General features: G+C 41.9%; 1 protein-coding gene across 1 annotated transcript in view; it reads left to right on the forward strand.

Moving 5' to 3' along the window:
- LOC131248899 (uncharacterized) overlaps positions 1–24,477 on the forward strand; it is a 36,921-nt gene extending 12,444 nt beyond the window's left edge. The window contains exons 6-11 of the mRNA XM_058249406.1: positions 53–234; positions 3,746–3,905; positions 6,727–6,957; positions 7,047–7,397; positions 22,840–22,941; positions 23,866–24,477. Of these exons, the coding sequence (XP_058105389.1) occupies positions 53–234; positions 3,746–3,905; positions 6,727–6,957; positions 7,047–7,397; positions 22,840–22,941; positions 23,866–24,126 (1,287 nt within the window). The 3' untranslated portion in view covers positions 24,127–24,477. The remainder of the gene's footprint in view (positions 1–52; positions 235–3,745; positions 3,906–6,726; positions 6,958–7,046; positions 7,398–22,839; positions 22,942–23,865) is intronic.
- The last annotated feature ends 1,243 nt before the right edge of the window (positions 24,478–25,720 follow it).

Raw genomic sequence — 25,720 nt, forward strand, 5'->3', positions numbered from 1 at the left:
TTCTCCCGAACTCATGACAATTACCTGCTGATAGATTGTTTATGTTGCACAGTATCTATGCGACAGGGCAGATCCTCCGATTCCCTGTGAGCTTGTGAGGGGCTATCTAGACTTCATGCCACATGCTTGGAATGTCATTCTTATTAGGAAAGGGGAATCATTGGTGCGCTTGGTTGTTGATGCTTGCCATCCAACTGACATAAGAGAAGAGACGGATGTTGAATATTTTTGCAGGTCAGTAACTGTTCCTTTTGCTGCTTACTGTAGGATTATTGTTGCTAGTTGTGCTCTCTTTTTGCAGACGAATGCGTAGTATTCACAGTCATGCATTCTGAACAGATGTGGCCACCACTGTTGCCATGCAGCATTTGTAGATTGATCTGCAGCATTCACACTCATGTATGCTGAAAGACATGGACATCAGCATGATGAGCTTCCAAAAACTCTAGACGGTGTATTTTCCTATTGGATTATATGAGTATATAAGCAACAATGTAAACAAAATCTAAGTTGTTATTTGATTAAATGGCACAACTTCAGCGCACACAAGGAGCAACAAGAATCAATGTGCGCAATGATCCTTTCACCCAAACACGGTTGATGGGAATTTAAGAAGCATCCGAAAATATGTATTTTGAAAATGTAATTTGAAGTGCATGTTAAGATTCCCATCCGTCAATTTTGGATGGTTGAAGTATGCTTGCCTGGACTCTGAGTGCACACATAAAACCTTTTCTCATATTGCCGGGAATGATCAAAATCAGGTGGTCTCTTTTTACAAGTTGTTCTCCCAATTTAGGGTGGAAAGATGGGAGTGGATTTTTGAAGATGCATCGGTGGGAAATGAATCTTTCTATCATGTTTAACAAGCTTGTACATATTGGAGAGAGAGGTTGTAGTGTGAGGATGCTTTTGAATTATTGGGAGACAAGAAAGCTGCAATAAGACTACAAAGGCATTATTTCCTTGACTAATATACGCTTTTAATTTTTTATGTGGCATTGAGAACAATGTTGACTGCCACTGATTGGTAGCATTCTTCAGATCATAGGCTTGTTGCTGTAAACATCCTTGCCAGTGTTTTAAATAGCGGATGCTATGTAGCTTAGCTTACTCTTTAACTCTACGTAGCTCATGAAAATAGCTTAAGTCACATGTAGCCTACGCTCACACTAATTTGTATACGCAACATGCTACACAACCTATGTTACACGCTATGTAGCTTACATTAAAAATTAATTTTCACTAAAACATTAAAATTGATTAATGTTTTTAGTGATTTGTTACATTTTTCTATTTCCAATAAAATTTAGTTAATCTTTTCAATGATTTTAGTAAAATAATATTACAGTATTAAATAAGTTACATTGCCCTTTCTTTATCTTTATACTTAATCTTTACTGTAATTTTTGTATTATTTTAGATTGTGTTTGCTTGCACCAAATGTCATGAAATTACATTAAATTTCATAATTGATCAGTCCAATTTTGTGCAAAATACCATGAGATCATAATATTTGGTGCAACCAAGTGCAACCTAAATTTAAAATCTAAAAGTAGCATGTAACTTATGCTACACACTATATAGCTTATGCCTCATGCTTTAGAGGGGCGAACGCCTATGCTACATGCTGTTCACTATTTAAAACACCTATCCTTACATCCGTTTAGTTAAGACAAAGGTGCCTCCTAGTTAAGATTACAATCATTGAGGAATCTTCTCTGTAATTTAATCAGAATAAATTTATTTTGGGAGGACGGTTAGGAGGAATATATCATGCATAGATTTTTTTGATATTATAGGCAATTTCATCCACAAACCAAAAACTCAACAAGTGGTAACAATTTCAAGGTGGGAAGATGGTTCGGATGCCGGGAATTTCTGGGTGGCTCATCCATTTGAAGTCCTTGGTAGAATGCTTCCCCATGCTATTTTTAGAATATAAGTAGAAAATGAAACAAGGGACTTTCTAATTGCACGGTGATGCCTATTGGTGGCTTAAAGTCAAAATTAAGCTTCTTCAAATTGATTGGGTGTAGATCAGGGGAAGAGTTTAAACGTGTATCCCCCTTTTGTCATTGATAAAAATGGAACAAGATTAATGAGGTAGGCAAACTGCAAAAAAAAATAATAATTCAGTTCTTTCGTCCCTTCATCGATGGGCTATCTCAATGCCATTTGTTGTTGTTTTGGAAATCGCGGGCCTTTGGGTGTAAGGGGGTTTCGTTAAGGTTTATCAAGGAAATTTCAAGCTTTTCTTTTCAGGGCCATGTAGGGGTGGCTATGGACTGAGAGCCTGCTCAACCTGACTTTTGGCCAGGCTTGGACCTACTAGTGCTTGGGTTCTCATGCATGGTCCAATCAATTTTCTGGTAAGGCTTGTACGCAAGTCATTTTAGCCTGACCCAGCCGACCCAACTTTTTATGTACATGTTATATACTAAAAATATGCGATTCCAATCCCAACCATCCTGCTGAATGTAGACTGTTTTGGTTTTCATTTTAATCAAATGGCTATTTCTATGTGCATGCGCGGCTCACTTGATCAGGGGATGAATTAGGAGCATTTATGTGGGAAATAGGGATTTTATCAATTTTCGGGCCTAGTCGGATTGGGCTCGGGCCTAGCCAAAGTTTTCTGGCTCAGGCTTGGCCTTGTCGTGGTAGGCCTGTCTTGAGTGTCAGGCCTGGCCCAGACTTGGCCTATTGTCACCTTTAGGGCCACATGTGTTTAGGGGCGCTAATTGGGTGGAATTGGAAGTGATTGAGACAAGTTTGCATTTGTCTTAGGAGGCTCTTGGGTCCGTAGATCATCTCATTGTGGAAGGAGACTGCAAAAGTGCTCTTTCTGGGCTAATGGATCTTATGTTGTATTGGTTTGCATTGGTTATGGACGAGTTAACGAGACATTTGCAGGAAGATCTCCTATGGTGTATGTTGTTTGCAAATGACATAGTTTTGGTTGATAAGACGAGGGAGGGACATAAATAGAAAGCTAGATTTATAGATGGATGCTTTAGAATCTAAAAGATTTAAAATTAGTCAGACTAAAGCAGAGTATATGGAGTGCAATTTTGGTAATAATAACAGTGAAAATGAGGAATTGGTTAAGATTATTGACCAAGAAGTTTGGTCAGTTACGGAACAACATGTTCATAGGATGTGTAGCTGAGATGGATGAGTGGCAAGATGACGAAGGATAAATTTAGAAGTGCATGCATTTAATGGAACTTAGGAGTAACACCAATAAGTAATAAAATGAGGGAAAGTAGACTTGGATGGTTTGGTCGTGTGCAATGGAGACCAAGAACTATGTCGGTTAGGAGTGAGTTGGTACAAGTTAAAGGCTCTAAAAGGGCAAGGTGAAGGCCGAAAAGGATGTGGATGGAGGTAGTAATAATAGACTTGGTGATCTATGGTCTAAGCATTTGGGAGGAATGGCAGAATAGGATTCATGTAGCTAACCCAATTAATTAGGATAGGCCTTAGAAGGTAATGATGATGTTATTTATTTATTTTGTGTGTATTGATCTCTGATTGTATGCTGCTTTTTTATATTTTTCTAATATTATTTTAGATTTTCAATATTTTAAAATCAAGAAAATCTGGCAATCTTGCAGTTTCCGGCTTACTAACACCATATGATTTTATGGTTTAATACATTTGAGCATTTCTTAATATTTTAATAATATTAAGGACGCGTAGTGCTGCGTGCTTTTTTTGATGGGCAACCTTGTTATTTCAGGTATATCCCACTGACTCGGGTTCAGGTTCCTGTTTCAACTGAAAACATTGCCACCTCGGAATACACTTTTCCTTCTGTGTCTCCAGGCATTGAAGCTGAGGAAGCAGCATCAGGCTCTGTCATTCAGTGCAAGTTTGGTACAAAAGTAGTTGCTGCAAAGGTGCGAATTTCTTTCCAGGATTAGAGTTTGTATTACTTGGCCATTACAAAAGACATTATAGCTTAAGAGTTCAGTTCTCCCATGCATCACTAAATCACTGATTTCACCATTAAATGAAGTAATATACTAGTAGCATCAGTTTTTACACGCTCTCTATGTAATCTCTGTGCATGCCTGCAAGATAGTGTTGCTTCATTGTTGAAGTCGGTGTCCTCTTCCGCTGAATACCAATTTTTAGGGTTGCAGAACCTATTTCTTATACTTCTAACAGTCATTATATCTTAAGAGTTCAATTTGTCCCATGCATGAGTGGATTATATGCATTGTTCGAAGTATCCCCGATATTATTGTAATATCCAGCTTGGCGATACCGATTACACTGGTAGCAATACCGATAACATTGGTGGTATCTGAAACTCCATGTATCAACGATATATCACTAAGTATTGCCAATGTATCGATATCGCCAACGTATTGATAATATTTTTTATTGCGTAATTTCCAGGTGTCTCTTGTATCGCAAATGTATCGATATCACCACTGTATCGCCAGTATTTTCGATGTGTAAATTCTAGGTGTCGCTTGTATCGCTAGTGTATTGGCGATATTATTAGTGTATCGGCGATATTTCAATAATATCGCAAATTTATCGGATCGCCAAAATCTGTTTATTAAAAAAATTCTTATTTATTTATGTATTTATTTTAATGAGGGCATGCCTGAATGATAAAATGCATGTTTGCATATTTATATATGCATGTATGCATGGATGGATGGATGGATGGATGGATCATGGATGGATGGATGGATGTGTATGTATGTGTTTGCGTTCATGCATGTATGATTGTATGGATGGATGGATCATGCATGTGCGTTTGTATGTATGCATGTATGTGCATGCATGGATGGATGGGTGGATCCACCATTTTCCCCATGTTTCCCCAGTGTTTCCGTGTAACAACAACAATTGCTTTTAGGCCCCATTAAAGTGAAACTTATTATTTGATTCCTAAATATACAATGTCTTTTTCGCTATTATTTTATTATTAAATATGCAAATATGTGTATTTTAGCATATCTTAAAGTTCCATTGAAAAATTCCACGACTTTCCCCATGTTTCCCCCCAATATTTTCTTGTATTTCCGGGAATTGGCGTTATTATCGGTAGGGGTGTACACGAGTCGATCCAAGTCGAACTGGGCTCAACCCGGCCCGGCCTGGTCACCAGCCATACCTAGCTCGAACCCGGCCCGGCCCGATCACCGGGCCAACATGTCCAGCTCGAACTCGGCTCGGTCAGCAATCAGACGAGGTCGGGCCAATTTCGGGCCTGCTCCATCTACAAAGGGACGGACGGAGGGACGGACGGCGTTCTCACGTCTCTGTCTATATATATATATATATATATATATATATATATATATAGGCCAGGTCGAGTCGGGTTTCGGGCCGAGTCGGGCCGAACTGGGACATGTTTGAACTTGGCCCGAACTCAGTTTCGGGCTGAAGAAAATGGCCCGTCCCGGCCCGAACTCAGTTCCAGGTCGGGCCGAGTTGAGTTGAGTTAATTGGGCTAGCCCGGTTCGTGTACAGCCCTAATTATCGGCGATGATGATATTGTTTCTGTATCCCCGGCCACCTAAACCTGTAGCAATACCGATACTTCGAACACTGATTATATGAACTTATATGATACGTTGCTTGGATCTTTGCACTAGATTATAAGAACTTATATGATAGGCAGCTCGCATCTTTGCACACTAATACTTGGGTATTCAAATCTGACAAGTAGGCCCATGGTCCGGTAATAAGAACTATTGCCCTGTTGTTTCCCACTGTTGGCATTAAAATTCTCTCTATCAGGACAATCTTAACAATTCGCTTTGTGGCCTATAGATAGATGATTAAGGAGAGATACGAAAAGGGTCCGCATTCTACTGAAAAACATTCTTATATAGGTAGCTGGGATCTTCCAATCTGGAGAGATTTGGAGCATGCTCCATCTACGGCCCAACTGACCTATGGTCTGGATTACTGAACCATGCGCAAAACTTATCATATTTGAAAAGCCTGTATATGCTGTGCAAATATCCGGATTGTCAAACAACCACTTTCTCTAAAAGCTCGAGCTGTCAGACGATGGCGTGTCAATGTATACCAAGGGACCTTAAAACTCTTAACACTCCCCTGTACACGTGGGGTGGAACTCCGCACGGGTACATACTGACAAGGGTGGAGGGACAGTCACACCATAAACAGGCCGGGCTTGATTTCCCGGTCCCTGGGCTGGACCTGATTTTCCTGGCCCTCCATGGGAGAATATATTACTGAGGCATATTTGCTGCTCTCGGGATTCAAACATAGGACCTTCCTCTCTGATACCATGTCAAAACAACCACTTTCTCTAAAAGCTTGAGCTGTCAGAGGATGGTGTATCAATGTATACGAAGAGCCACTTAACACACACACACACACTTTACACTAACACTCTCTAGATGGGTGTATCATATCATTTCTCAATATTAATTTCATGCATTCTAGGATATCATTACACACAAACACACTCTTTTATGTGTGCATATCTCATTTGCTGGAAAATGTCATTTCATGGGCACAGTTTTACTTCCTAATTTGTTATAATTACTGCATATCTCATTTAGAACCTATTTGTTATATTTCTCATTGCTGTCCTATCTGTTACCCAATCATTTTCATGGTTTGCTTTAAACTGCTCCTGTTTGTTTTGTGCCTTTTTGTTACTTTCAAATCTTATTTTCCCCAAAACTAGTTTATTCTTTTCTGTCAATTTACATGCTGCAGTTGCGTACTCTAGAAGCATATGAGGCTTCAGAGCAGGAAATGAAGAAGTTTGAATACAGTTGTCTAGGGGAAGTAAGAATTTTAAACGTTTTGAGGAATCACGATTGCATTGTTGAAATTTATGGACACCGGCTGTCTTCTAAGTGGATTCCTCAAGCAGATGGAAATAAAGGACATCGACTACTGCAGTCCACAATTATGATGGAGTACATAGGAGGGGGTTCTTTAAAGGTAATCCTGCAGTTGAAATGTTTGGTTTCTTGCATTTTCCACCTACTTTTGATATATTTCTTAGCATTTGTTCTGCCTGTGCCTGACAGAATCACATCAAAAGATTATCAGAAGGGGGGGAGAAGCATGTCCCAATTAATACGGCATTATTTATCGCTAGGGACATTGCCTCTGCATTGGCAGAAGTTCACTCAAAGCACATCATTCATCGAGATGTTAAAAGCGAGAACATATTGATTGATTTAGATAACAAAAGAATCAATGATGCTCCTATTGTCAAGCTCTGTGATTTTGATAGTGCTGTTCCTCTCCAAGCCTCTCTCCATACATGCTGTATTGCTCATCTTGGCATACCTCCACCTGACGTTTGTGTTGGAACACCTCGCTGGATGGCACCAGAGGTGTTGCAGGCAATGCATACACGGAATCGATATGGGCTGGTAAGCTTCCCTCTCTCCCCCAAGTTAGTTACGGGCATTTCTTAAATAGATACATGGTTGGCATCCTTTTACTCGACTAGCTTTCCAATAATTGTTCGAACATAACCTTTAAGCATGATATATGAAAGCACTTTGCTTGTATATGTTCTATGTATAATAGAACGACACATCCATTTCTTCTACCGAAATTATATTTTCATCTGGTAGTTTCCAAAGAAGGTTAGGCTGCTCTAACATTTAACCATAAAGTTCGTACTTCAGCCCTATATATATTTGTGCTCTCATCTGTCTTATGGTTGCAATTGAAGATGGTATACAATGTTTCAATGTCTGCTGAACTGTTTGTGGGACCTCCATCAGAGTTCTGGTATGACTAGTGTCGCTTCTCTTAATCTCAAATCCTCAAGGCCTTCGCGAGCCCACCATCTATTAAAATATTGGATCTTCAGGTGCAAAATATTAACTCGCTTGGGAAGCTATCAAGTGCCCTCTTCTTTCTCGTGTTTAGTGCTTGTTCTTCCAAATGAGCCCACACCTTTCAATATTAATATTAGACACAATTGGGTACAGATTGTGAACTCTGGGCCTAGAGATGAATTATGCTTCATGTGGTCTGATGCAACCCAAGAGTAGACCATGATCAAATGTTGGACTCGTAGGTCTATCCAATAATTTCCACTAATCATAGATGAGTTTTGAACATTGATTCTAATATTTTAGTTCAAACTTTTTTATTTTAATATTTTAATATGTACTTGTAGGGTCTTAAGTCCTTTGGATCCCAAGTGGGGCCACACAAGTGCACAAGTGTAAAAAATGGACCATAATAGTCGTTCGGGTTTATTTTAGTGTCATGGGCTCTGAAAATGGTTCCCATATTTATAATATGATAATAGACGCTCAAAGTTCACTTTCATACGAAGAATCCATTGTAGAGGGGATTTTTAGTATATATATTGAAGAGGCTTGCTGCATGGTTTTTTTTTTTTTGGTATATAGGTCCTATAACTGGATGGAGTAGCCGTGCTTCTGGAACGAGTATAGGTCGGAGATCGATGTCTTTAGGAAAGCCTGGCTCGATGTAACAAGTTGGGTTTCCTGTTGAAGAGACTTTGACTAATTTGATTGGTCCTTGTTATCTGGGCTTTAGTTTTTGTATTCTTTGAACCTTTTGTGCTCCTTTCAATAAAATTTTGTCACTTAAAAGAAAGAGAGTTAGAAGCCTTGTAATGCTTGTGATTGGCTTTTCTTATAGTTTCTCATGTTTTCATTAGTTGGGGTTTGAATATGGCTTGTATTTTTAGTTTAAGGCTTTTTGTATCTGTTTTATAGTTGTGGTTTTTAATAAATTTCTCTTCGTTCACAAACAAAAAGTGTTTCAATAGAACTTCCAGATTTAGTTGATATTTGGGCTGTTTTACAATTGGTCTTTTATTTTTAGAAGTCCTTGTGGCAGCTCTGACAAGAGTTTCCTGATGTGGAGTCTTTTAGGTGTCACTGGGTACTAAAGTGGTTATATATATATATATATATATATATAAAAACTATTGCCTTAAGATAATTTAAAGAGAAGTTAAAAAAAGTAATTTATTAAAAGAGTGGCGAAGGTGAGCAGAAGCTACAAAGAAAAGCTTACAAAAGGCTAAGAGAAACAAATCTACAAAGGATTCCCAAACTAGAAGCCCAATTCTTTACATCTGATTTTGCCCACTCGAACATCTTCGAGACCAAATGACACACATCGATTGTTTCTTTTGCTCCAAATAGCCCAAGGACCCACCAACAAGGAGAGCCTTCATAAAATCTTGCTTTCCTTCCCATTGCCGCCGCTGTGCCAAGCTAACAATAGTCCCTGAAATCACCCATGGGAATTGGAACTCTTAAGAACCCCTCCCAAATTGACCTAGCGAGTGGGCAATGAATATACAAATGGCTTACCAATTTTGCATCACTATGATACATGGAGCATATATTGGGAACCGACATCGCCCACTTTTGAAGCTTGTCAATTGTAAGCACTCTTATTTTTGCCAACCAACCAAGCGAAAGCGATCTGAGGGGGAGAACCATTTTGCCACACAGAAGTTAGTGGACCCAAACTTGAAACTTTCACTGCTTGGCAAGCAATCTGTAGAAGGATCGAACGGAAAGCCTACCTGACTTCTCTAGCCTCCATACCATGGAATATTTCACACTGGGTGGGGGGTAAAAGCCATGAAACCTGGCCATTACCCTAATGAACTCATCTAACTCCTCATCCATCAGGTTTCTTCACCTAGTAATAACATTGTCGTTTGTTGCAATCCTCACCAGCATATGAAACTCGGCTTGAAAAGTTCCCTCGCCTAGCCAAACATCTTCCCAAAATTGAACCTTCTCCCCATCCCCGATTGAAAAAGGTAACCCTAATGCGGGGGCATTTTCACACCGGGTTCGAGTGGGGTGGCCTGTGGGATGCAGGGGCACACTCGGGGTGGGTGGCCCGCATAACCCATGGATTTGGGGCCCGTGTGAGGCGGGTGACTCGTGTAGGGCGGAACCCATGGATTCGGGGCCCACGAGGAGGGGTCGGCCGAGGACCTAACCCATGGATTTGGGGCCTAGGCTTTGAGATAAAGGGATTAATTCGCCATGCTCTATCAGTTCGAGCTTTTAGAACGAGTTGTTAATTGTCCTCCATCAAATTGGTATCAGAGCCAGGTTGGTCTCATGTAGACTCCTCACCAGGGGTGATTAATGCGGGGACATTTTCACACCAGGTTCAAGTGGGGTAGCCTGTGGGATGCAGGGGCACACTCAGGGTGGGTGGCCCGCATAACCCATGGATTTGGGGCCCGTGTGAGGCGGATGGCTCGTGTAGGGTGGAACCTATGGATTTGGGGCTCATGAGAGGGCCTAGGCTATGAGATAAAGGGATTAATTCGCCATGCTCTATCAGTTCGAGCTTTTAGAGCAAGTGGTTAATTGTCCTGCATCAAATCCCCTCGAATTTTGAACTCTTAAAAGGAGGGAGGGAGTGAGGCAGGGTGTATTTTCGTAAAGACTAACATGGAATTTGTTTTATTTGGCATGTATGATATCCATAGGAAGCTTAGCTTGAAAAGTTCCCTCGCCTAGCCAAACATCTTCCCAAAATTGAACCTTCTCCTCATCCTCGACTGAAAAAGCTAAACCCCTCGAATTTAGAACTCTTAAAAGGAGGGAGGGAGGGAGCAAAGTAGGAAGTATTTTTGCAAATACTAACATGGAATTTGTTTTATTTGGCTTGTATGACATCCAAACCCATACGATGCCCTACAAAGATTTGTGCCTGGTGGGTTCCACGTGATATGCATATGGCATCGAGCACGTTCAAAAGATGTGACAAAATGTTGATGCACAGCCCAAAAATCAGGCTAATCCAATCATCAGGTAGGTCACTCACGCCATATTAAGCAAATTCTCAAAACCCCCAAATTGAAATAGTGGGTTCCACTTGTTATGTATATGGCATCCAGCTTGTTCGAAAGATGTAACTACAATGTTAATTGACGCACAAAAGATAGGGCTAATCCAATCATTAGGTGGACATCACCAGTAGAGCTGGGCACGAGACGAGTTGACTCGGCAGACTCGACTCATCCGACTCATTCAGACTCGACTTGACCCGACCCAAATCGAGTGGGTGAGTCGATTCGAACTAAGTAGACTTCACCCAATCCAAACTCAAACCGAGTCGAGTCTGTGTCACCCAGTAACTTGACTCGACTCGAAATCTAACTCGGTATTGACTCGACTCGATCCGAAACCCAATGACTCGATCTAAAACCCAACTCGACTCAGGTTCAGGTAGTGTGTGTGTATAAAAAAAACTTAAATATAATCTAAGCTACCTGTCGCACTCGACCCAACCTCTCTCCCTCCCTACTCTCCCGAGGCCAATAGCCACCCACCCACCACCAGGCCACCCTCCTCTCTCCTCCACTCCCTCATCTTCTGCACCCGATGGTCTCGACCTAACAGCCACTGGCTCGATTGCTCGACTGCTCATCTCAACTGAGCAGCTCGTTTGCACCCACCCGGTCCACTCGCTTGTCGCCGACTTTCGATAGCCACCCAACTCTCCAAATCAACTAATCAATGTAATTGTGTTTGGGTATACTTATATTTCATGATTTTCATCTATTCTTGTGAAGTACATCGTGCTAGGATATTCTAATTTGGGGGTTTTGTGAAATTGGAGTCGGGTAGGGTTGAATGGACAAATTGGAATGGGTCGGGTGCTTGTATTTGGTCCTAGCTGGCCGTGGTGCATCCGGGTTGGTTGTGGTGCGTTTGGGTTGGCTTGGGTGTGGCCGGGTTGGCTCGGGCTGAGCCATTTCTAAACTCTAAACCTAAACCCCAAACCTTAACCCTAACCTAACCCTAAAAAACCTAGAACCCAATCCCAAGCCCAAGACGAAGCTCAAGCTCAAACAATTAGTGGTTTTTTTTTTTTTTTTGTGGATTATGGATTACATTGCTTATTGCTTAGCTTATTACTGTGCATTAGATAGCCTAATGTGATTTATTTTTGTGAATTAAACAATTAGTGGTTTATTTTTGTGAATTAGACAATTAGTGGTTTATTTTTGTGAATTATGGATTACATTGCTTATTGCTTAGCTTATTATTGTCCATTAGATAGTTAGCCCAGTGTGGTTTATTTTTGTAAATTAGATAATTAGTTGCCCATTTCGGGATTTCTATGTGGCCAGGCATAGATATACTGTATTTTTGGTTGCATAGAAATCGCTTAAATTGTCCCATTTTGGACAGTCCAAGGTTAGATAAATAGTATGCTTTCATATAACCTATTTAAATGCTTATGCTAGTTTTGTGCTCCATCTCTCCATCTATCTCTGGATATGTTTTTTTTTTCATTATTTTATTATTTTTTTAAATTTATTTCTCATGTCAAATATCTTCACATTGCTTAGATATTTGGCATGCGAATGAAATGGAAGATCAACTTATCTAGAGAGATGGGGAGATGTTGCTAGAATTTCGGTGTAGGCGTTTAAATGAGAATATGAAAGTATTACAATCTATCCAACCTTGGATGTATGACTAATTTAAGGTTTATTATATACTTTTTAAGGCATTATAGTGCTAGTTTGATTTAATATCTTTCAATTAGTAGATGACTAGTGAGAAAATTCCAATACCCCACGGTTTGTCAATCACTTCGCCGATGATCTTGGATGAAGGATTAAATCTACAAGATGAAGAGGTGCCCATTGAGATTAGTACCTCATAGAGTTCAGTAAAAGGAAAAAAAAGATCGGTAGTGTGAGAATAATTTGAACAAGTAACCCTAAAGAACGACACGGTGAAGATACAGTGCAAGTACTGCAAGGCTCAATATGCTAAACAAGTAGACGGGTCGATCATAACTCTGAATAAACACCTATTGAAGTGTCATAAGAAAGTGAGAAGTCATACCTCAAGCCAACAGACACTTTCATTTACCCAATCTGTGGTGGATCCGTTGCAAGGTACCTTGTTCACCTATAAGTATAACAGGGACCATGTGAATGAGTTGACTGCCAGATTTATTATTGCAAATGAAAAACCATTTCAGATGGTAGAGTGTCTTTTGTCGAATTAGCCGGATGCCTTAACCCCAGATATGAGGTCTCCCGTACAACAATAAAGAGGGTGTGCATGATGATGTATATAAGTGAGAAAGTCAAGTTGAAATGACAGTTGGCATCGGTTTCCCGAATCAGACTGACATCAAATTTGTGGACGACATCCTATCAATGAAAGGGTTATATATCACTAACTGCTCACTATGTTGATGTTGAATTGAAGCTCTACAAAAGAGCTATAAACTTCCGCTATCTTACGCTTCCCCACACCGGTTTGATGATTTCAGATTACATTTACAGATGCCTTGTGGAGTGGGGCATTGAGAATAAAATTTCCTCGATAACTTTAGACAATGCTTCTACAAACAATAGCGTGATAACGATTTTGCGGAATCAAGGGCCACCGATGACTTGTATTTCGGTGGAAAAATATTTCATATTAGGTGTTGTGCCCACATTCTAAATTTGATTGTATAAGATGTGTTTAAAACAATTGAGCAAACAATCAAGAATATAAGAGTGTGAAGTACATATGGGGTCCACATACACGATTAAATATATGAAATGAGATCGTGAAACGGTTGAATTTGTCATCGCAGAAAACAATAAAGTTGGATGCCATGAAACATTGGAATTCAACTTACGAAATGTTGGATTTAGCTGTAGGTTTCAGAGATGCATTCTCTCACTATGCGGAGTGTGATAATGTGTATCAGTGGTTGCCTTTTGATGATGATTGTACAAGAGTTGAAGCACATCACAAGTTTCTTTTAGTTTTTACGACACAATGGTGATCTTTTCAAGAAACAAGTATCCAACAACAAATATATTTCTACTAGAACTTTGGAGAGTAAATGATGTTTTGCACCGAAGCTGTAGTGGACCAGACTTTCTACAAATAATGACTATGGGTATGCAGTTAAAAGTTTGATCAATATTGGTCTGAGCGCAGTTTGGTAATGGTCGTTGCAGTCGTTCTTGATGTGCATGGTTATATTCATTTTGAAAAAGCTGTATGGTGAGAAGAGTGCAACTGAGGTTGATAAGATTCGTGATGCAATCGGAGATCTATACAATTTCTATGTAGAAACTTTGGGGGCCGCAAAAGACAATATCGCAGGTTAGTTCTAATTCATTTGAGGAATGTAACTTCGGCCTTCTGCATCCGTTTCTTCTGACCGGTATGTCTATAGACGTAGATAAAGGTAAGGGGATTCTCAGGGGACCACTCTCATTCCAACCAAGACAAGGAATGGCAGACGGCTACCACAAGAAATAGGAACTGACAACCTTTACCTGAGGGCCAATGCAAATACTCTTTGTTCTCAACCCTCTTTGTTAAAGGTTACCCCCATGCTTGGTTCTCCCTTAATCTGGAAAGGATCTTCGGGCGAGCAGGAGGAGTTATGGATGTTGTCATGCCCAGGGATAAGGACACTGGTGTGTACCTCGGTTTTGCTTTGGTTCGTATGGGGAGCGAGGCCGAACTTGCTAGGGTAGTGTCCATGTTACATGGCGTTAGCTATGACGGCAAGAAGCTGCTCGTTCAACGTGCGCGCTACGGTCCTGAATCTCTCATGGCGTCATACTCTCTCAAGTGCGATTCAATCAACAAGTCTAAGGTGGCGAAGCCTCGCACCGCAATCCCAGATAAGGGCAGTCGATCGGCTCTTCAATCCTTGGGTTGATCCTTTCGTGATGCTCTTCTTCAAGTCCCCAATGAAATGTCGGTGCCCCCTCAGCGTTCGGATGAACCAGTGATGAATTTGTCTACCTCTAAAGGGTTCGACAAGGATGAAGACCAGTCCGATTACCCTATAGTCGTAGATCAGGGGAGCTTCGACAAAAAAAGAGCTGAGTTGGCCAATTATGTAGTCATTTTTATAGAGGAAGGGGCGTCCATTTCGACTGTTAGGGAGTGGATTCGACGTTGCACTGGCCTCCAGTTTGGCATATCCGATTTCATTCCTTTGGGACACGACATTCTATGGGTAAGAGTTTATCCTGGTTTCAACCGGATACCCTAACAATGGCGGAGCAGCTCTGTACTAATGGCCCCATTACCAGAGTCCTCCCATGGGAGGAGTTTTCTTTGTTTGGTAAAGAGAATATCTGGATACTCATTTGGGATATTCCCCTGGAATGTTGGTTCGATGAGTTCCTCATTAAAGCTGCTTCCCGAGTTGGCTTTCTTCTCAAGTTCGACCCTAAGACTCAACTCGGGATGGAGATTGGAGTCATACGTGCACGGGTTAGAAGGAAGAAAGGTCTCCCTTTCCCTTCTCATCTCCGTATCAAGGTTGATGATCGGATTATTCTTCTTCCGGTCCAGAAGGAATCCTCTCCATCGGCTCTGCCCCGTTGGGGAGATGTGTGGAGAACCAAGATTCCGGTGCGGCAACCATTGCTGAACTCGGAAGCTAGGTGGGGAGGAGGTCCTCATTCCGCATACTCCAACGGACCACGGAACCGAACGGATGTCAGAGCTTTTGCTGCGCCTGCATACGTTGACAACGTTCGGCCTTATCAAGCGACGCGTGGCAGCCTCTCTTCACCGTCCGGATCACGTCTCGCAGAGGAAATCTCTGGTACTGACGCCAATCAATCCAAGCCTGTGCTTATGCCGACGCGTGTCCAGGTCTCGTCCTACTATCATCGGGAAGCTGACCCGCTTGACTGCCGAGTTGCTAGGGTGCAGACGTGTGGCCGCTCCTCTCCTCATCGGCCACCCGCTCTTAATGACGATGTCAGTGGAGCCATGGGATGTCGACGCGTGTCGTCGGAGCGACTATTCGATGGACATAATGGTGCCAGATCGGACGCCCGAACGTCATCTCCAAGACTGACGTCTCTCATCGACGTCGGTTCGATTGTATCGGGTCCTTTTCCGTCTAAATGGGGCCCGTTTAAGTTTTCTGATCCTATACTGCGAAATCCTAACCCTTTATTTGTTGCAAACCCAGGGAACGAACCTGATAGACCCGGCAGACTCGACCACCCTCAACTCCCTATCTCTACCTCATTCCCTATTCCTGACTCCCACGACCCCTCCCTCCCTCTCCAGGGCGATGACTTCTCTCGTGAAGACATGTCAGAACATCTTCTCTCTGACTCTGCCTCATCCACCCATTTGTCTCCCGTCCATACAACCTCTACTTAAAGGGATTGGGCCGATCTGGGCCCCTTAACGCCGTTCCAAGAAGAGACCTCTGCGGAGGTCATTGATGCTGAACCTCTACAGATGTGCTGAGATCTCCCTCATCAGCATTAAGGTCCAAATTCCAACGCGTTGATGGAAAGCAAAACTAAAGAAGAAATATATAAGGAGATCCACGATAAGAAATGGATTAGAGATGCTGTTGGAAATGTGGGCCGTTCGCTGGGCCTTTCTTTCGGCAACCGAGAAGAAGACTGCACTGGTCTCTTCCAGTACATTGAAAATAGGGGTAGGCCTCTTCCTCCTCAGAAGCATCCTTCTAAACACGTTCCCCGCTCCGCTAGTAACAGAGAGCTTCTCCGTCTCCAGTCCTCTCCGACTATCGCGTCTACGTCTTCGTTCAGGCATGGTAGGAAGGGTTCTTGGGGTAGCTTGGTGCCCCAATGATTGTCCTCTCTTACAAGGTTAGGGGATTGGGCTCTAAGTAGAAGCGGAGTCTCATCAAAGGGTCGGTCAGGAGAAAACTCCCGGATGTTCTTTGCCTACAGGAAACTAAAGTCCTGTCTTTCTCTAAGAAACTCCTCGACATGGTGTGGGGTGATCAGGACACGGACTTTGTCTCCCTGGATGCTTTGGGATCCTTTGGTGGTATCCTCATTGCTTGGAAATCTTCCAAGTGGGACCTTCATCTTTCGTTTTCCGGGGCTTTTTCTAAAGCGGCTCTTCTCCAAGATAAGTATTCCTCTTTCCGTTGTATTGTGGTTTCGGTTTATGGTCCTACTGACTATTCCTTATGACCTGATTTCTGGGAAGAACTGAATGTCATTAGATAGTCTTTCGCAGGACCCTGTTGCTTTGTGGTTGATTTTAATGTGGTTCCTTTTCCTCACGAGCACTCTCGTCGTCGGCGTTCTTCTATTGCCATGCAGTCTTTCAATGACTGGATTCAAGCCCAGGAATTGGTCGATCTCCCCCTTTCTGGTGCGACATTCACCTGGTCAAACGGCCGCAGATCTCAAATTCAATCGAGACTTGACAGATTCCTTCTTTCATCTGACTTCATTGACGAGTTCCCGACATTGTATCAAATGGCTCCCCTTAAAACGACCTTGGATCACTGGCCCATCCTTCTCTCGGTCATGGACGTTGACTGGGGCCTTAAACCTTTCAGATTCAACCCAACATGGCTTAGCGTCGATGGTTTTCTCCAGAAAATTGATGAATGGTGGTCTTCCTTCCCTTCGGGTGTTTACGCAGGCTACAGCTTCATGAATAAACTTTGCTTAAGGAAAATTTAAAAGCTTAGAAGAAAGAAGTGCTCCGGAAGCGTGATAGCGAAACTGAGGCCCTTTTCGCGGAGCTTCAGCAGATCGACTTTGGGTTGGAAGGTCTCGTTCCCTCCTTGGAGATTCTATCTAGGCGTATCCAAATTATTCAATCCATCTCTTCTAGATCCCTCGAAGATGAGCTTTCCTGGAAGATCAAATCGAGATCCAAATGGATTTTGGAGGGAGACAAGAACACTAAATATTTCCACAGCATTGCTAACATGAGGGCTCAGGCAAAAGCCATCCACAGTATTTTTGTGGATGGGAATCAGATCGATGATAAGGAGGAGATCTCCAAAGCTGCTGTCCTCCATTTTCGCTCCCTTCTTGCTTCTGAAGGTTGGTCCAGGCCTCGTCTGGATGGCATCCCTTTCCATTTGCTGATCAGTTCGGAGGCCGAGCGTTTGGAGGATCCCTTTCAGGTTGAAGAAGTGAAAGTGGCTATTGTTTCTATGGGAGGAGAAAAGTCCCCGGGCTCTGATGGGTTCCCCATGTGCTTCTTCCAAGTCTTCTGGGACACTGTTTGCCCGGATATCATGAATTTCCTCAATGCATTCCACGCCAGGGACCATCTCTCAAAAGGTCTTAGGGCGTCGTTTATCGCCTTGATTCCCAAAGTTCCTGGCGCTTCTTCTTTCTCCGATTTTAGGCCTATAAGCCTCATTGGCAACCCCTATAAAATTCTGGCCAAAATCTTGTCCCTTCGTCTCGCTTCTGTCATGGATAGTCTGATCTCAAAGTATCAAAACGCCTTTATCAAAGGCAGGTAGATCATTGATGGAGCGTTGATAGCTAAGGAAATCCTCCACACCTGTCGCAAGGCTGGGATCAAATCCATCTTCTGCAAGCTTGACGTTGAGAAGGCCTATGACCACGTCGACTGGGATTTTCTGCATTATATGCTTCTCCGGAAGGGGTTTGGTAAAAAATGGAGGACTTGGATGAAGGCGTGCGTGGAATCGCCTCACTTCTCCATCCTGCTGAACGGAACTCCAAAAGGCTTCTTCCATAGCTCGAGAGGCCTTCGACAGGGCGATCCTCTCTCCCCCCTTCTTTTTCTAATGGTTGCGGAGCCCTTATCTCAGATGTTGCTCAAGGGCCAAGAGGCAGGTCTGTTCAAGGGCATATCAATGCCAGGGGTTGCAGTGTCGATTTCCCATATTCAATTCGCGGATGATACGTTGATTACCTGCGAAGCAGATTCTGAAGCCATCGAAAATCTTCACACTACTTTCAGATGTTTTGAGGCAGTCTCTGGGTTGTGAATAAAAATGACTAAGTCCAAGGTTTTTGGAATCAATATTTCAGAGCTGGAGCTAAACTCCTTTGCTTCAATCTTAGGTTGCTCCTCCGCTTCCTTCCTGTCTTTTTTCGTGGGCCTCCCCCTAGGCCTGGGTTCTCCTCTAATATCGATATGGGACAAGGTGGTTGAAAATTTTCAAAAGTCTCTGGCAAGATGGAAATGTAGATTTTCGTCTATGGGGAGTAGACTTACTCTTATCAAAGCAGCTCTGTGTAACGTCCCCATATACTTCATGTCCCTTTTTCAATGCCCGTCTGTTGTCTTGAGCCGGATTGACAAACTGAGGAGGGATTTCCTGTGGAGCGGTAAGGAAAATCATAAGAAATTTCACCTCCTCGATTGGGAAGAGGTCTATAGGCATTTTCGTGATGGAGGCGCTAGCGTTAAAAATTTGAGAGTGATGAACAAGGCTCTTCTAGGTAAATGGACATGGAAACTCGGTTCGGAACTTCATGCTCTGTGGAATATGGTCATTAAAGGGAAATATGGGTTGTCCTCAAGAGGCTGGTGGACTAAGGACTCCTCTATCTATAGAGCATCTCACATTTGGAAAGGGATCATTCGCTGCAAGAAACTGGTGATTGAAAAAGTTGTTTATCAGTTGGGAAATGGGTCTTCTATTCGGTTTTGGGAGGACCGATGGCTCGGGGATAGATGCTTAAAGGATAGCTTCCCTGCCATTTATCGTATTGCAGTTAAGAAAGACAGCCCTGTTGACAAGTTTTTTACATTTTCTGATTTGGGTGTGATTTGGAACATTACCTGCCGAAGACATCTTCACGATTGGGAGGTCCCTCTCATTGATGATCTTTACCTTTGCTTATCCACGGTATCCCCCTCCCAAACTGAGCCCGACAAAATTCTCTGGTCGATAGATAAAACTTCCCAGTTTTCGATGAAATCCTTGTATAATGCCCTCATCCCCTCATCCCTTCCCTTCGTTCCCTCGTTTATCTGGAAATACCCTGTCCCCCCCAAATTCATTTGCTTTGCTTGGCTTGCATCTCGGAACATGATCTTTACCGTAGACAATCTCATGAAAAAGGGTATGCACCTCACCAATATTTGTCTCTGTTGCATGGCCAGTGCTGAATCAATCGACCACCTGCTTGTTCACTGCCCCTTGGTCTCTCAGATTCGCCAGGACTTCCTCGCTTGTTTCGGAGTGGTCGGTTGCGTGCCTGCGTCCGCCTCATCTTTTCTCGCCTATTGGCACGGTTTCAAGCTGGGTAAAATCACTTCCAAGGTTTGGAAAATGGCTAGTATGGCTATCTGGTGGGCAGTTTGGATGGAGAGGAATGATAGGTGCTTTAACAACGTGCAAGCTTCAGCGGAAGAAGTGGGTTCGAGAGGTAAACGTCTCCTCATCGAATGGGGCTCTAATGTTCCTCTCCTTAATCATTTTAATTTTCTTTCCCTAGGCTTGTTATCTCCTTTTCTCCGGTGCTTTGGCTCTGCTATCTCAGTAGGCCCTTTGTATCCTTTCGGTTTCTTTTTTAATATATCTCTCGTTGCTTTAAAAAAAAAAAAAAGAGTTCTAATGTTACTGCACAACGAAATATGATTGATGATTTCATGTCTTTCATGGCACTAGTTGAGACCTAAATGCAGCTAACTTAAACAGAACTTGACTACTATCTCAAGGAGCCATTTGTAAAGTACAAAGGCGGGGAATTTGATGTTTTAGATTGGTAGAAGTTGAAAGCTCATGAATCAGTGTGCTGTGCTCTCGTGGATGGCACGAGTCATTGTCAATTTTAATTTTAATTTTAATTGGGGCGTCATAATCTGCTTTTATCACGGGGAGTAGGGTCATGGACAAGTATTGAAGCTCATTTACATCGGATCAGTTGAAGCGCTCATTTGTACATATGATTAGCTACGTCCAATCTGGGGAAAAGGCAACTTTGTTGATGAGGAGCTCGAGGAAGAGGAGAGCGAGAACCAGGATGAGACAGTACCTGTAACAATTGCATGAAGCAGGATGAAATAATACCTTCTATTTACGCTGCATTTGCTTATGACAATTTAACAGTTATTATTCGTGGACTTGAATTGTAATATTTGATGGGTGGGTGGATATTTTCTATGCTTATTATCTAATGTATTTTTTATTTTTTTAATATATATTTCTCCTATTTTCGTTTATGCTTTTAAATGACTTAATGTTGCTTAAATCTCATATGGTTGGCAGGTTGCGTTTGTTGATGTTCATTCCTTAATTATTTATGTTGCCCCAACATAACCAAATATTATTTCTTTTAAAATTCACACTTATAGATATGTTATTGGAAGATGATCCATCCGTAAATATTTGGGATTATGGTGCCCAAGTCTACTCATAAGATGGAAAGATAGATTTGCAATGCAAGTTGTATTGCAAATAACTTGTAAACAAAACAAATTGGTTAAAATTACATTTGACTTGTTGGGGAGGAGACACTGCCTCATGTAGCAAAGCTCCTCCAGAAGTCCGAGATTTATTTCGAGCCATTCTTGGGTTAAATACAAAGGCTTCCATTTCTTCGCCTACAACCAATGCAACTAGCCACAGAAGATAGAAGTAGGCTTATTATAAATGAAGAAGGGTTTTAAGCAGAGGAAGAGCCCCCACTTAGTAGAGAAGACAAACTATTAAGGGAACAAGAAGAATAAGATTATAAAGAAGCCGTAAAACAAAGCCTGGAATTGGCATACATAACTAGACAACATCAACCCTCTCCTAGACAACATGATGCCGAAGAAGGCACGAGTATGGGACATAAGCCATGCGATAAATCATCGAAGCTTCTTAAAAGTCTCACTGCATTCTATAGGCGATTATGAATCCTGTACAAATCGGATAATAAAAGAGGTTGAAAAAACTCGTTAAATCTATGAATGAGGACGATGGAAATGCATATCCACTATCCGATTCAAAAGAGGTAAACAATTATCTTTTAGACACCTCCAGTTCGGACTTAGCCTAGACATAGTCCAAGCCGTAGGAAAGAGAACCAAATGATCATTTTGGCGACGTAGGTGGAGGGGGTTATTATTATGGACAAGGTTACTCAGGTTACATGCCACAAAGTCATTCATTATACAGAGGATATTGAATGAATGAATGGTTTGTATGTGCAACTCCATTTGAGATTTTAAACATATTTTTGAGTTTTGATGATGCTTATTTACTTTGTTCAATTTTTTTTTTTTTAACAAATTACTTTTGACAATGTTTATTATCAACAACTCAAGTACACTACTAAATTGGGATTCAAATAGGAAAAAAAAGGTCAACTCGACTCGGTCCCTATGACCGGGTCGGACTTGGTCCGGGCTAGTCTAGGCCAGGCCCGGACTCGGATCGGGTCAGGCATGCTGGATTCGGTACCAAGTCGGGTCGAGTTCGGGTCAGGTCTATTTCAAAACTCGGTCAGGTCGGGTCAGACCTAACTCGGTCCGACTCAACTCGATGCCTAGCTCTAGCCACCAGTTGAATTTTGGATGTTTGGGCATGTTATAATTTTCTCTACGGTGTGGTCCACTTGATGGTTGGACAGGCTGACCATCATGATGGGATTCACCTTTTGTACGGGTCGGATATCATAGACACCATGTGGGTCCCCGCAACAACCTAGTACCACGATACTTGTACTGGTACTAGTACCCCTGGTGCACACCTCTTTATTTTATGGAACTATAAATTGTTTCTTGATGCTGTATGGCTTGGATGACTGAACTGCTGGAATGGCTGAGTTGTTGCAGTGTGAACCCTTTGCTGGTTGTCTTTTATGTAACCATCTTGTTCCTACCTGAAATCTTGTTCTTGACGGGTCTAAATAGTGTATTGTAGCTATTGTGCTTGTTGGAGATTTTAGACTTGCATTTCTTTGATCAATTTTTCATTTGATGGGACTTTCTCAGGTTTCTCAGGCCTGATTATGCCATGCCTAACACTCGTTGGAGATTCTAGACTTTTATTTTATTTAAAGAAATAGTTCATCTGATGGTGGCTTTCTTAGGTTACTCGGATGGTAATTTGTGCTTTGTGTGGTTGCAGGAAGTGGATATTTGGTCATATGGGTGTGTGCTATTGGAAATGTTAACACTGCAAGTCCCTTATGCGGGTTTATTAGATTCCAAAATCCATCACCTCCTACAGGTATAAGTTCAATTTAAGAATATTGAATGGTTATATTGATAGTTAGAAGTGCAGCATCTTTCAGCAAAAAAAAAGAAAAAAAGAAAAAAAAAACAAAAAAAGAAGAAGATAGAAGTGCCGCCACTCTATCAACCCTTGTAATGGCCTCTTCTGAATGCTTGTACATCACGTTGGAACGTGGAAGTACCAACCACTTGGTGTTTTGGTGATTGTTCAATTGACCCTGTATTTGCTTTTTTACTTGTCCCCTTATAACCCATAGAAACATGACAACACAATAGTACCAACTTAATTTTGATTTCAATTGTTTAGAGACGCAGTCTGACCTTTGTACCAATATCTTAGTTGTGAACCTCAAAAGCAGTTCATGTAGGAATTGCCACTGTGGATGGGACGCCCCTGAAATGTTGCAAATCTGAAGATCAAAACCTTTGATCAGCGGCCTACGGTTCGACGGTTACCAAAGTACAACAGCCGTTCCCTTAACAAAAGATGGCCAAAGATCGGAGGGTTAGGATTTCCTACATTGGGGGCCATTGTCCCAACCATGATGGGGCCCCCATCATCACCAGATCAATGCTCTGGTCCCCAACTCCTGCTTCCTATCTGCGGTTAATTGACAACCCCAGGAAATTGTAATCTTGCTGGGACTTATTACCTTGTTATTTTACTTCTTTTGAGTTTTTGGTCATATTTCCCTGTTTGTAAGGAGGGTGGGATGAGGAGAGCTATTTTAAACTGTTGCCAGAATGTTGGATTGCGCTACCATGCAACCATATGTAGCCAATACAGAACGCCATGTTTTTGATGCAGTACCATTGGCTTAAATCTCTGGATAATGCCTTTTCAATTATATTTTTGATGTATTTCCTTGTGTTTCGAGGATCATAGTTTGTGGTTGAAATTTAAAATGGTAATTGGCAGTCAAATCAGCGGCCACAACTAACAAACGAGCTGGAGGCGCTGGATTCATCGGATGAGTCCACAATGACCGGATCGGATTCAGCATCAGCAGCACCATCTGAAGCTGAAGCCCAGAAATTCTTGATTGATTTATTCCGTGAGTGTACCAAGGGAAATCCAGCCGATCGTCCAACAGCCAGACAAATCTATGATAGGCTTTGTTGTTTCATCTCCTCTAGATCGGCTGAACTCAATGGAAGTAGGTCCGCCACTACAGATTAGTTTCCACCATTTTTTCCCATCTGGTGAATCAAAATTTTGTAGCTTCTAACGCTAGGGTCTGTAGCTGTTTTTACGGGGTCCAACCTGCGAAACTAAGATGGTGTGCATTACAGAGCTACGAGCACCATATTACAGAGCTACGTCAAGAATAGGTTGTTTCAGTGAATAATCAGAATCTCAAGCTTATGTGGAAGGTTGATAGTAAGCATTTGATTGTTTAATTAGAAATAGGGAAGTGATTATAGTTACTCTGTTTGTGCTAGTCATTTATAATCTGTTGTGGCCATGAATGTTATGGGCACTGGGCCCCCCTTGTTTATGAAATGAAAAGAACATCAGTATTTTATTTTCTCTTGGGTCTGTTTTAGTTGTTTTACTTTTTTATTTTATTTTTTAAATTTCCTTGCAACAGTTGAAATTCCTAAAAAGGATTTATGATGATTTGGAAGGTAATTTATTATTATTACTAGCAGAGTGTATGGCATGTGGATAGAGTAGGGAGAGACAAGATCCAGGGGTATATGTCATGTGAATTATTATTATTATTTGTTTTTCTCACAAAGCATGTAGGGAAAAAACTTTGATACTCTGGCACAGTGTGATAGACCTCATATTGAAGCAGTTGGAATTATTAGAAATTATTGGGTGTGGCATACAGGTAATTCAAATGAGACTGACCAAATTGTGGGTCGCAGTTTTAAATGTATCATGAACCGAACGTTAGGCGTTATATGACAAATGGATTGGGGGACATAAAAATGCAGAATATCCATTGGTCCTTTTTAAACAAGAAAGTGACAAACAAAGAGGTAAGATTTGGGACCGTCTGTACAAATGCTCTCTAGTGCTCTTGTTTGCATTGAACAGAAATTTTTTTTCAATCCATTGATTGATATATAGAACTGTTCTGTAAGGCCAAAAAGCACATTTCATGCTCTTACCATCCAAATATTAGAACATTAATACCACTATTAGAAGAAGCTTATTAAGTGATTTTACCATTTGTGTATGAAAATTTTACCACCTGCTTTTAAGAGTCATCCACCTCTATCAGGGCCCTCCTCAAGTGAGCCCCACTTGGATAGAGGTGGGCGGGACCGGACTCAATGATTCGACCCAAACCGAATGCTAGGGTCGGGTTGGGATCAAGTAGACCCACCCAGATCCGAATTCCGACCGAGTCGAGATCGGGTACATAGTAACCCGACTCGATCCGAAATCTGATTTGGTAGGATCCGATCCGAAACTCGACTCGGACCGGAATTGGGTACTATAAAAACAAAGTTTTAACTTTCCATTCTACCCTAACCTTACCCACGTCGCATTATTTTGGAGGTTGCTTTACGCCACTGGAGAGAGAGAGTTGCAGTGGGGAGAGAGTTGCAGAATGGAGTTTTTGTAATGGGGAGAGAGAGAGAGAGAGAGAGAGAGAGAGAGAGAGAGAGAGAGAGAGAGAGTCAGGGTCCCAAATTCAGATTGTTTTAACAATGGACAAACAAGTGTTGAAACAGGACCTCTCAATGGTTTTTGACCCAATCCGAACAAAGGCCAACTCGATCCGACTTGGTATCTCTGACCAAGTTGGACTCGGTTT

The sequence above is a fragment of the Magnolia sinica genome, chromosome 6, assembly GCF_029962835.1.
Source record: "Magnolia sinica isolate HGM2019 chromosome 6, MsV1, whole genome shotgun sequence".
Classification (NCBI taxonomy): domain Eukaryota; kingdom Viridiplantae; phylum Streptophyta; class Magnoliopsida; order Magnoliales; family Magnoliaceae; genus Magnolia; species Magnolia sinica.